The sequence below is a fragment of the Quercus lobata genome, chromosome 10, assembly GCF_001633185.2.
Source record: "Quercus lobata isolate SW786 chromosome 10, ValleyOak3.0 Primary Assembly, whole genome shotgun sequence".
NCBI classification, from domain to species: Eukaryota; Viridiplantae; Streptophyta; class Magnoliopsida; order Fagales; family Fagaceae; genus Quercus; species Quercus lobata.
In genome coordinates, this window is record NC_044913.1 from 66,394,425 (window position 1) to 66,406,944 (window position 12,520).

General features: G+C 34.6%; 2 protein-coding genes across 3 annotated transcripts; both read right to left on the reverse strand.

Annotated features, from left to right (window-relative positions):
• Positions 1 to 315: 315 nt before the first annotated feature.
• LOC115965271 lies at positions 316 to 1,890 on the reverse strand. The gene is made up of 2 exons (XM_031084442.1): positions 494 to 1,890; positions 316 to 406 (listed from the first exon to the last, which is right to left on the reverse strand). The coding sequence occupies exons 1-2, from the start codon at positions 1,888 to 1,890 to the stop codon at positions 316 to 318; spliced, it is 1,488 nt and encodes a 495-aa protein (XP_030940302.1).
• Positions 1,891 to 7,535: 5,645 nt separating this feature from the next.
• On the reverse strand, positions 7,536 to 12,115 carry LOC115962769 (2-alkenal reductase (NADP(+)-dependent)-like). Of its 2 annotated transcripts, none has more exons than XM_031081642.1 (7): positions 11,988 to 12,115; positions 11,161 to 11,236; positions 9,847 to 10,046; positions 9,478 to 9,655; positions 8,969 to 9,135; positions 8,371 to 8,453; positions 7,536 to 8,099 (listed from the first exon to the last, which is right to left on the reverse strand). In XM_031081642.1, the coding sequence occupies exons 2-7, from the start codon at positions 11,192 to 11,194 to the stop codon at positions 7,721 to 7,723; spliced, it is 1,041 nt and encodes a 346-aa protein (XP_030937502.1). In that variant the 5' UTR covers positions 11,195 to 11,236; positions 11,988 to 12,115; the 3' UTR covers positions 7,536 to 7,720. The 2 variants fall into 2 exon arrangements, with proteins under 2 accessions (XP_030937502.1, XP_030937503.1); XM_031081643.1 differs by lacking the exon at positions 11,988 to 12,115 and adding an exon at positions 11,615 to 11,909.
• Between the last annotated feature and the right edge of the window lie 405 nt (positions 12,116 to 12,520).

Genomic DNA, 12,520 nt, shown 5'->3' on the forward strand with positions numbered 1-12,520 from the left:
AGTGGCATCATCAACAATGGTTAAAAAATATCTATAACCATCATGAGTAACAACAGAATAGGGACCCCATACATCAATATGAATAAGATCAAAAGGAAACTTGGAAATTTCATTATGAGTAGGAAATGGTAATCTTTTCTGTCTAGCCAAGGGGCAAACAGTACAAATGTCATCACAAGATTGTGAAAAAGAAGGTAAAGCATCTTTAATGGGTAACAGATTATTAAAAGAGTGATGGCCTAACCTAGAATGCCACAACTTTGACATATCAACAACAGAATTGGCAATAGGAATAGATTTGATAGGAGACAAATACTAAGACAATGAAGGGTGCTTGGATGAAGAAGAACTCAGCTTTCTCTGCAACAAATACAGACCATGATGCATCTCACCCACTCTAATCATCCTGCAGCAGGTAAGGTCCTGAATGAAATAGAATTGAGATAGAAAAACAAGACAAAAAGGAAGGTGTTTTGTGAGTTTGTTGACATACAGAAGGTTAAAAGTAAAACTAGGAACACAAAGAACATTGTGAAGAGTAAATTGAGCAGAAAGTTGTATTGTACCAACATGTGTGACAGTAGCAGACTCACCATTTGGAAATTTAACAACACAATGAGAGATAGAAGTGATTGAGGCCAACATTGAAACTGAACAAACTATATGGTCTGAAGCACCAGTGTCAATGACCCAAACATGACTCTCAAAAGCTGTCCTATTTATGACCTTAGCAGAAAAAATTGAATGCTTGGAATCAAACACATCATGAGGCAAAATGTCAATACCTGACAAAGGTGTAGTGGCTTGAGAATCAAAAGAAACATTGTTAACCATAGCAACTGAATTCTGAGATTCTTGAGGTAAAGCCCCAATCATAGCAAGAATCTTTTGATATTGATTTGAAGTGAAAGGAAATTGAGTCTGTGGTTGTGCATGAAGAAGTGAATCTTGAGAATCAAAGTGAGCAGAGAATTGATTAACCAAAGAAGCTTTGCCTTTGGCTTTGTAACCAAGAGGATATTCATGGAGTTTGTAACACTTCTCCACAGTGTGACCTTGCAAACCATAGTGACTACAGATAGGCCTTTCCTTGCCTTTACTCTTGGTGTTCTTGGAACCAATGCTAGTACCCTTAGCTGCAAGAGCAGTAGACTCCACAAAAGGACCATTGTTGCTGCCTTGCCCAACTGATCTTTGCTTCTCATCTAGAATCAATAAAGAGAACACTTTCTCAACAGATGGAATAGGATCCATCAACAAAATCTGTCCTCGAACGTGAGAGAAAGAATCATTGAGACCCATCAAAAACTGCATAACAACTTCTTTGTGATGAATTTTAGAGATCTTCTCATTCACATTACACACACACTTCTCACAAGAAAAGATAGGAAGTGGTTCATAATTCTGTAATTCATCCCACAGAATTGAAAGATTGGTGAAATACTCAATCATAGAGAGCTCACCTTGAGAAAAACTTGCTAAATCCTTCTGCAATTGATAGACCCTAGGTCCATTACCCTGGGAAAACATGCTCTGAAGCTTATTCCAAACTTCCTTAGCAGTTTTACGATACACCATGCTTGTGGCAATCCTGGGAGAAACACAATTGATGATCCAGGAAACCACAATATCATTGCATCGTGCCCAGCTTTGAACCAAGATAGGAACTTTCTCCATAGCTGAAGTAAGAGAAACTAATCCATCAATCAACCAGAATTTGCTCTTGATCCTGAAAGCTCTCTCCATAGATCGTGCCCATGTAGGATAGTTCTCACCCCCAGTCAATGGTTCTGAAACTAATATCACACCAGGATTCTCAACATGATGGAGAAAGAAAGGATGCGATTCATCAATGGTGATGCCTGTAGAAGCTTGACCAGAGGAAGCCATTAAGACTCTGATGAAGAAAGCCCTAACTTTTGAAGAAGAAGAAATTGAAATGAAGAAATTAGGCGGAAGCAAGAAACAATTGCTTAGAATTGAAGAAAACAAGAAAACGTCTCAAAATCAAAGAAACGAGAAACGATTTCTCAGAATCGAAGAGGAAGGGGAAAGTTTTCTCGAGAAATTTTGATTTGGAAAGAAAAGAAAAGCTAGGAAATCAGTGAAACTGTGCTAGTTGCTTTGATACCATATTAGAAAACAGAGAAGAATATGAAATTGATGAATTCTCTGTATATTGAATTGAATAAAACGATGGTTACAGTGCTCTATATATACACACGGGTATAGGGAAAAGAGGGAACTAAAAGAACTAACTAACTAACTAATTACCCTCCAAAACTAACTAACAGAGCTAACAACCTGTCATGCTGTCACGTGCTGATTACATGCCAAGTACTAAAACTATATACAATAATACAAAGCTACATGTCATATAGAACTAACTTTGCTCACTGTGTAGCATTTTGACACTCTGCAACTGATCTTGATTTGCTTTCTTTACAGTACAATTTAGGTTGACCACATTCCAATGGTTGAAATAGTTGACTCTGTTACCATTATGTAAATTTCTATTTGCTAAGCTATTTTCTTTCTTTAATTTTTTTCAATATTGAAATATTCTCAACATTGGGAAATTTTTAATGTTGGATTTAGCATTATTAGAACTTGCTTTATGTCCACATAATTCTCTCTCTGTATTTCTTGTAACCTTCACATTATTGTATGATAAGAGTTTATATATGGATAAGTTCTTTTGCTTAGGGCTGTCTAATACATAATAGTAGATTTTTTTGATTTGTACTGGGTCATAATTGCTCTGTTTATGAGGGTGAACTATTGTGGAAAAATGGAGTTTAGTTGCACAATAATGAGAAATTGGGTAGGTGAAGTTTTTGTTGATTTTTCATTTCATGTTTGGGTTGGGGGTCAGTTTTACTTGGTGGGCCATGAAGTTATGCAATTCCCAGTCCTACAGGTAAATTAAATTTTCAAACAACACTGAAGGTATTGATGGTTCTAATATATCCATATATGGTTTTTACCTTTTGAAGGTGGCCAGATTGCTCTGATTTCGAAGACGAAGACTAACTCAGGAAGCTAGCAAGAAGTTTGCATTTGGGAAAATAATTCAGTTGATGACAATTGTGACCAAGGCACTTCAGGTTTGCTTTCTACTACCATTTTGGATATTTATACATAATTTACTTCATAAATGGTGATTTACAAAACCAAATTTAGTTTATATATATTTGTAGAGTCACAGTGTCTGTAGCCAATATGCATATCTACAATGAATAGAGTTATGTTGAGTGCAGTCAAATCACTGAATTGTGGTTTCACAATTACATATAAAATGATGATCTCCTAAGTCTTTTATGGCTGCTGGGTATGTGAGCTGTTGCATTGTTTTCATAGAGATGGTTATTCAGAATCGCCATTGTATTGTATAAAACTTTGTTTATTGTTGTTAAAATTTTGTTTAGCAATTAAAAGTACTTTTATATGTTACTGATGGCCCTAATGATCTGCTCTTGTAGAAGACTGGCAATTTTCTTCAAGAGCTGCATATAGTACTTATGATTGCAGAACTGATCCATCTACTCCTACAGATTGCCTTACGCATTTTGGGATCTACAAATTTTTCATTTTACCTAAAAGGAAGGATGTGCTGAAGGAAATGTCCCCTAGAGGTCCAAGAGTGTCCATTACAAATTGATAGCTAGATCATTCAACTATGTTAGGGATATTTTTATGTAATTGGCTAATCTTTTGACAAAACGCACTTTACTTGTAATTGGGTAGATCTAGGATGGGTTTAGTATTTCAAGAAACAAGTGTTCAAGTTTAGTATTGAAGCCATGCAAGTCTAACCAAGAAACAAGTGAAGAAGTGTTGTTCATTAAAGCTTAACAAATATCTCAACAGAATCTATTTTATCGAGATTTAATGTTGAAGCTCGACAGAAGCTAAACCTGTCGAGAATTATGAAATTAGAATTTCCAGATCTAATTTCACGCATATCCATGAGTATTTGTGTAGGGTTTCTTTTCTCACAACCCTAGACATATATAAAGATTATTTTAAAGGCCGTCTCAAGTGATGCAAAGGTTGTTGCAATTGTTGTTACATGCATATTGTGATCAGAGACAAAATTTCCCTAGTTCATCATATTCTTTCTAGAAGCTATCGCATCTTTGCGCCAAGGGTTTTGTGACCAAGGAGCATCCTAATCTTCATTGTTGGATGAACAGAAGAACTTTGCAGCCAACATCTTTCTCAAGTTGGTGTGTTAACCACGTACTGAGATTCGTGCATTATTAGAAAGTCACATATTGGGATTCGTGCATTGAATGGAGAGATTGCCGCTACATCACAAGTCCAATTGGGTATTGGGGTAAGGGTTCAACTGTAGGTTGGTATTAAGTACTAGGATTCTTTTTACTTATAACCGCTTGTTTTGATAATAGTGGATTCTCGAGAGTGGTGACCTTAAATTCACTCGGTGGGGTTTTGCCTTGGTGTTTTTCCCTATTCATAAACAAATCACCTAAGTCAAATTTATTTTCCGCTGCATTTAGCTTAGTTGGTGATTTTTTTGTGCTACCACACTTATTGCATGTAATTGAATCTAATTAATTCACTTGGATAATTAATTGATTAATTTACTAAAGGGGTCAATACATTTTTTTGGCCTATCAAACTGGTAGCATCTGAAATTTGTGTGATGCCATAGAAAGCCAATAGTATGTCCGTGTTTAATAGAATTACTACTTTTTTCTCTTCTCCAACTATTATTTTTATTTATTTTTAATTATTATAGCATCAAATACCATTTCTTCATAATTTTCTCATTTTCTTCAACTTATTCACAAAATTTGGGCATGATATGTCTGTAGGATTATTTGTTACTTGTTTTTTTTTGGGAGAATTTTGAAGTACTTGAACTAATGTACCAATAAGTTCAAGTACTTCAACTCTCTTTCTTGTGAAGGCTTTTCCCCCCTTTCACCAACCTAACATAATGCTTTAGAATCGTATTGTTTTCCATTTTTAATTCTAATGCTTGCTTAAGTGTGCTGGAAAAAGTTATACTATGCAATTGCTTGATATTTTAAAATTTACAAATATTATATTATTTTAGGGCATTCACTAATAATCAGTTTTTTTTGGGGGGAGGGGGGGTGGACAACTAAATTGATAATTACTGAATTTTCTGGAAATATAACTTTTTAGTTGCATTTTAAAACCCTAGCATTATACTCACTTATCAAGAAAAATAAAATCCTAGCATTATATTTATAGTTGTTAGTTCATTCTTAGAAGTTAACAAAGCCTAAGCTAAAATGAAATCGAAAATTAAAAATCATTAACTATCAAAAACCTATGTTGCTTTCTCAATAACCACCATTACTAGCTCTTCTTGACCAATCATAAGACGGGGAAACAAAGAGTACGATATTGCTGAACATAAAGTAAGGCTAAGAAAAAATCTCTTCTTCTTTTCCTATACTAATAACAAATTCCAAGACCTGCACAATTATATGGTGAGTTTGTAATTAGTTTAGAAATCATTGTCTACATCAATTAATGCCACGTATACATTTAAAAATACCGAACTATTGTGACTTTTCATTTTTCAATAGGCACCTTTTTGGTCAATAGACACATTTTCATTCAATAAGCACATTTTCGATTAATAGACACATTTTCATTCAATAGACATTTTTTCGGTCGATAGGCACCTTAGACTTACAAACTAATTTATATAGCCAATGATTTCATATGTTTAATTTCTTTCATTACTTAGGCTTTTCTTTACCTCTATTTCAATGTCAATACCTGTTTCATATGTTTTATATAAGTTTAAATTAATAGGAATAGTTTAGAAAATTTATAGCCTTTTATTTTAAAACTAATGTATTAAATAATATCCCTTAAGAACTTTCTGATTCCCTAAACAATTTTTAACCATGTTTAATTGCGTTCAAAGTCACCCCTCGATACCTTCATTTGAATTTAAGTTACCAGTTTGTATGTTTTTGAAAGATTATTAAACCTTTTTGACTTCCACGATTTAGGCAACTAAATAAGGACTCCTGTGTTATCATATTGTATGCTTCTAGAACTTGGTGAAAGGGTTTTGAAAGGATCTATATATAATTCACTCAAATGTGCAAAGGACCTTAACTAATTGCAAAGGACAACTACAATAAACAAAGCCTTAATCCCAATATTTTGGGGTCAACTTTGTTAGGTTTTAAGACTTTAGGAACTAATGTATTAGAACTTCACTTTGTATATGTTGGCAAACCATGATCAAAACATTTAGTTTAGGTTTAGACTTGCTCAAAGTTTGGTTTAATGTAAGTTTGGAGTCAAGTAATTGCAGAAAATTACTATTCAATGTAGGTTTAGACTTGCTCAAAGTGGAGTCTCAAAGTCACAAGTAGGAGAACTTGTGGTTGCTGCAGATCAAGGAAAGAAGTAGTCCATGGACTCGGAGCTGTTATGTGATCGTGGTAGTAAATTTTCTACATGAGGTGGCAATAGGATGTTAGTAGTCTAAGTCTTATTGTACAAACTTCAATTCTTTCATAGTAAATCTGTTTTTTACCTTGAGGATAGTTAGGTTAAACCCTTCCCAGGTTTTTTACCGGTTTGGTTTTCCTGGGTGATCAGATCTGTGTATTCTTTATTTTTTGCATTACATTTGCTTTACACATATTTGTTTAACCTAGATTTAATTAACAAACTTGTTAATCAACTTGGCTTAATATTAGGTTAAACATATTGTGTTAAGGGGTCTAAAACCTAACAAGCTTAATTAATTGTAGTAATTAGAAAATGTGAACCCAAGTGGAATCATCATTTAATTAAATTCAATTTGTTTATCAAAAAAAAAAAAAAAAAAATCATTTAATTCAATTTCCATCTGAATAAAATAGCATACTTTGACTTCATTTTCGTTCCCTTATTCTCTATCTTCCCTTATTCCTTATAGCTAGCAGTAAAGAAATGTTGGGGCAAAACACATGTTACAGTACAGTACCATTCTTCCTAGTACATATAGATCAACACAGTAGGGGGAAAAGAGTCTCTACCAAGTACCAATCCAATCCCTCTACACAACCGAGTTGTTTATTATGTTCAATGTCACCAAGCTTATGGCAGTCAAGGTAAAGAGGTTTAAACCCCTTGAGGATGAAAATGCTTTCCGTTATTATTTCTCAAAAGCAAAAGAAAGTTTTGTTAGTGTTATGTTGACTCTGCAGAAATGTTGATGTTTCACAGTTGTTTGGGAAAAAAAGTGGTTGTTGTACTCAATATGACCCTTGAAACACAGGTTTATAACGCCCTTGTTAATTAATGTAAACACTGAAATTTGAGAAATAGTAACAAATAGACAAATACCACCCTTGATGTTAGTCACCACGCATAGAAACATTCATACTATAAGCATGTGGCTCAAATCAAGACCCAATTCCTTGCCAAAACACTGTAATAATTATTTTTGCAGTCACAAAATTTTTTGTTTAGTTGCCAATTAGACTATTATCTTCTTAATGTTTACATATATGGACTAGCGTTCCTTATTGAAACAGCCCATAATATATTGAACCCTCAGAATTTACTTTCCAAGTTACATAGCTGTCAAGCAGCAATGGCTTTCACCATGGTAATGGGGAGAAGCAATATATATGGTGCTGTATAAGTTAACACAGAAAAAAGGGGAAAAAAAAAGTGTAAAATACATATGCAAAAGGAGGTAAAATGATCACTCCCGAGCAACTACAACTACTTGCTTTCCGACATTGTGACCACTAAAAATGCCTACAAGAGCTGCCGGGCCATTTTCGAGGCCTTCAGCTATGTCTTCAACATATACTATCTTTCCTTCCCTAATGTAAGGCAGCACAAGGTCTAAAAAGTTGGGAAAGAGGTGATAGTAATCATACACTGTAAATCCTTCTATACGAATCCTCTTATATACCAAAGATAATAAATTTCTTATGCCTTCAGGTTGATCAAGATTGTATTGTGAGATCATTCCAGCTACTGCAATGCGACCGTGTAATCTCATGTTAAGGAGAACTGCATCAAGCATTTTGCCTCCGACATTATCAAAGTAAATGTCAATGCCTTCAGGAAAACACCTAACATCATTACCCAAAAAAAGAGTCAGTGCCTCTCAGTTTTTTATAAAAGTTTCTCTTGCAGTTGTAAGTAACAATTAAGCCTGGATATTGCTGTTGAGATGTTTATCAAACGTTAGCTTCTACCAACGTTTATTCTTTAATGTTTTGCAATTTGCAGTCACTATGAATAAATTAGTGAATGCCGTGCAATTTTGCCTCACAGCTAATAATGAAAAATTTTGCTTCATTAATTTCTTTTAGATTATTTATATGCAAATTTTCCACTGACCTTTTTAGAGCTGCATCCAAGTCATGCTCTTCCTTATAATTGAAAGCCTCATCAAATCCAAACTTGCTCTTTAGTATATCAACCTTGTTCAGATAAAAGCAGGACAAGTGTTGAAATTTCATTTTAAAAAAGAGCATGTTTCTATATCCCCTGCTTTACAACAGAGATTAAGCATGCATAGCAGCTTAAAATTTTGGTCCAAATAATAAAATTATACAACAGGGTGAGGACTAGGAGAATTTGAATAAGATTTCATAATATTATGCAAATTTGTGTTAAAATACTTTAAATGTCTAACTAGAGACAAATAAATAACAACTCATTCAAGGAGGAAAACAAAAAAGATCAAACCTGCAAAATCAGTTCAAATTAAGAACAAAATATATACTATTGTTTCAAATTCATTCAAAATGGATGTTAGTAAAAGGTGATGATATAATCAGAAGATCAACTTATGTGTACTTTATTGTTGTCACAAATATCTAATTGAATTATTGAATAAAAATGATATTGTTGGTAGCACCTGTCAGAACAATGCATACCTAGTACTTTTCTTCTTTAAATATTTTAAAGAAGATTCCAATTAAGGTTGATGTACCTTTTCTTTGCTTCCAGCACTTCCAGCAACATAACAACCCATCAATTTGGCCAATTGCCCAACTAGTTGGCCAACTGCACCAAATGCTGATGAGACAAAAACATATTCTCCTTTCTTTGGTGAGCAAAGCTCATAGAAACCAGCATAAGCAGTCATACCAGGCATACCTATGTGCAAAAGTAAATCCAATTAGATGGAGCATTTACTATGTCAAAATTTAAAAAAAAAAAAAAAAGAAAAACAAAATATCTATAGTTGCTAGTATGCAGAGGAGGAGATGGTGTAGAGGACAGAAAAGAGTGACATGAACAAGATAGATTATGTAGTATAAATGAATAACTACACTGCAAAGTATCAAATTCATCTTTAATCCAGAGTTCCATGAATTGTATATTCCAATCATATAAAAGATTATGAAGTAAAATCCTTTTTATTTTGTTTCTTTAATTTTCTTGAAAATCAAATCCATCTTATAAACTTTTTTCCCAATTGATGAGCAAATTACTTACCAAGAAGTCCAGTATAGTAGGAAAGGGGCACATCAATGTGCTGGATTTTAAAGAGGCTTTCAGTCATTGTGATGAGGCTGTATTCTTCCCATTTGGTTACCCCCCAAACGAAATCTCCTTTCTTGAAGTCCGGGTGCCCAGATTCCAAAACTTTAGCCACTCTATACCCAACTATTGGCTACATGTTTCACCAAAAGAATAGGTTCATTTGTGAAAGTAAAAACTATGATAACAATTCTCTTTATTTTAAAGTCTAGATTAAAAAAAGCAAATTTAAAGGTGTATCCATTGCCATGTCAAGCAAGAGAATTATACAGCATATATGCAAGAGAAAGAGAGTGAGTCAGTGAGCTATGAGCATGAGCTTACTGAATGGGGAGCAAAGGAATAAAAAAGGCGATCTGGGATTTTGACCTTAATGCCTCGCATGTAAGGATCACAGGATAAGTAAAGGTTCTTCACCAACACTTCTTTTGAACCCTCTGGCACCTTCAAGCTTAAGCTACTTGTGTTAAAGTACATGTCCGTTTCTTTGGGATTGCCATCTATGTAGTCTCTAGCTAGCACCTGTTTTGTAAGGTTGAATTTATTCAACCATCTAATTGGCTTTATTCCGTGCCAAATTTGCTTGTAATTCAGCATTTAGTAACCCTGTATTTAGGTGGGTTTGATGTAAGGGTAGTGAGTGAGATAGAGTGAAGTTTGCTCAAGAGTGTGCAAGAAAACAGAGTGTCGCGGCTGGGTCTCGCGGGTGACTCGCGGCTTCAAGCCGCCAGAAGCAACCTCACGTGCCAAGCATGCTGGAAGGTGAACAGTCTGCTAGCTGGAGCACTACAGGAAAAAACAGGACAATTGGCCATACGGTTATCTCGCGACTGGATCTCGCGACTTAGTCAAGCCGCGAGGTCAAGCCGCGAGCCACCCCTGTTTTTGTAGAATTCTGACGTTTCACATTCCTCTCCACTCCAAGTATAAATACCCCTATTACCCACGATTGAAAGAGAGCTTCCAGAGAGAATTTTGAGAGAGAAACCCTAAAGAAAAACCAGATTGTTTCACCCACAATCTCTACCTTAGAATCTCTTCAAATTCCTCAACTCTCTTCCTCTCCATTGTCAAATCCTTGAGAGGCTTTATACCAAACCAGGTTCTCACCATCATCATCATTGTGAGACTGCTGTTTGGATTTCTGGGAAGCAGTTAGGAAGGAACCAATCTTCATTGGTTGATGCTACGGTCTAGTAGCAGAATCCGGGAAGCTAGAAAAGAAAAAGGTTCGGCGTAACCTTGTTGGAGCAAGAAGCTTGGAGGGCTTAGGTGCACTGGGTAGATTAGGCTTGGAGGGTCTATTGCTGTCCTTGTATCCCAACTATATTTTCTAGTGGATTGATTACCGCTTGGAGGGCGGCGGAGAGGTTTTTCGCCGAGAACTTCGGTTTCCTCTTCGATAACACATCGCGTGTTGTCTTTGTGTTTGCATCTTCCTTCCTCTATCTTTGCCTTTAAATTATCTGCTGTGAATTTTATTTTGTTATGGCTTAGATAGTATTTAATCAATTTCGTATGATAGCATATGTTAAGTTTCCGCACACTAGTTGTTTGACATATTGCTTGAATTGATTAAGTTGTTATTTGGGGGTCTAAACGTTCAAAGGTGTTTTATACACGTTTTTGAACTTTCATGTTTGTTTCTCACTTCTTCACCATCACCTGCCATTGCTAAAACCTTTCACTCTCTCTTTTTCTATAGCCTGTTGCACTGCAAATAATAAAAGAGAAACAATTTCTTTTAGGCAAGATAGTGATCGTTATCAGGTTTGTAATGAGCTACAAATTTGACTACTATTCATCAAGAAAGAAACATAGATATAGTGACAATCATATATAGTTTAATAAGAATATTTTATGTGAAGTTCTTACTTCTACACATGATGTTCTTTTTGTACAAGACTCTCCAAATAGCATTGAATTGTTCAAATTATCAAAAAAAGCTTTAAATTGTTCAAAATTGACGGTTTGATAGTAAAACAAAATTTTCCAAGTGCTTTCGAGTCAAAGTGGGATGATAGAATTGTATGCAGTGTATAGAGATTCTAGGAACACAATAAGAGAAGGGAGGCGCCATATGAGAAAGCACCTTAGATATAGAATTAGATGGTGAAGCTCCGTGGTGGGTGGAGCACAAATATTGGATCAAAACTCCGATGAGAAGTCAGTGAAAATATATAGCACAGAGCAAAAAATGTATAGCACAGACCCAATTTCTCAAAAAACTTATTTTTCATTAACACGCTACACATTAAGTAATCTACCAGCAATTAAAAAAAAAAAAAAAAAAAAAATCTACCAGCAAGTACCAAGACAAATTAACGACGTAATCTGCCAGCAAGAAAAAAAAAAAAACTTCAAAAACGTAATCTGCCAGCAATAAGCTGCAAATCTTCAAAAAACTTCAAAATAAATCAAGATTGCAGTAGAAATCTGCCAGCAATTAAAAAAAAAAAATCTACCAGCAATTTTTGATCGGGCTGCCAACTTCTCTTGATGCTGAGAGTTTTAAGTTTTTATCTTGATGGAGTGGATTGCAATCTGGAATGGGGAGTGTACATGTACAGGGAAGTTTTTTTTTTTTTTTTTTTTTTTTTGAGTAAATTGGTGTTAGAGTAATGGCATGGTTAGTGATGGGTAACATTTTGCTAACACATCAGGGCACGTGTAGACAAAGTGTCATTTTTTTTTTCAAACCACATGTTTACAAAGCGTAATTTTTCCTAAATTTTAAGAGTAGTGGGGCTGGTTGATGGTGAGTCAATAATAAATTTTAGTGTTTATTTTTTTCTTTCCTTTTCTTTTTTTGTCTTTTTTATTTAAGAAATAGCTTAAAACTTGAATTCTTTTCATCCACTTTTTCTTATCTATTTCATTGAGTGGTCCACTACCTTTTTTTTTTGGTTAGGTTTGTGATTTGTGTCTGTGAGCACTTTGGCCTTAGGCTTACTAAATAGACTTTCTCATATGGATATTATTCTATTATATTTTAGTT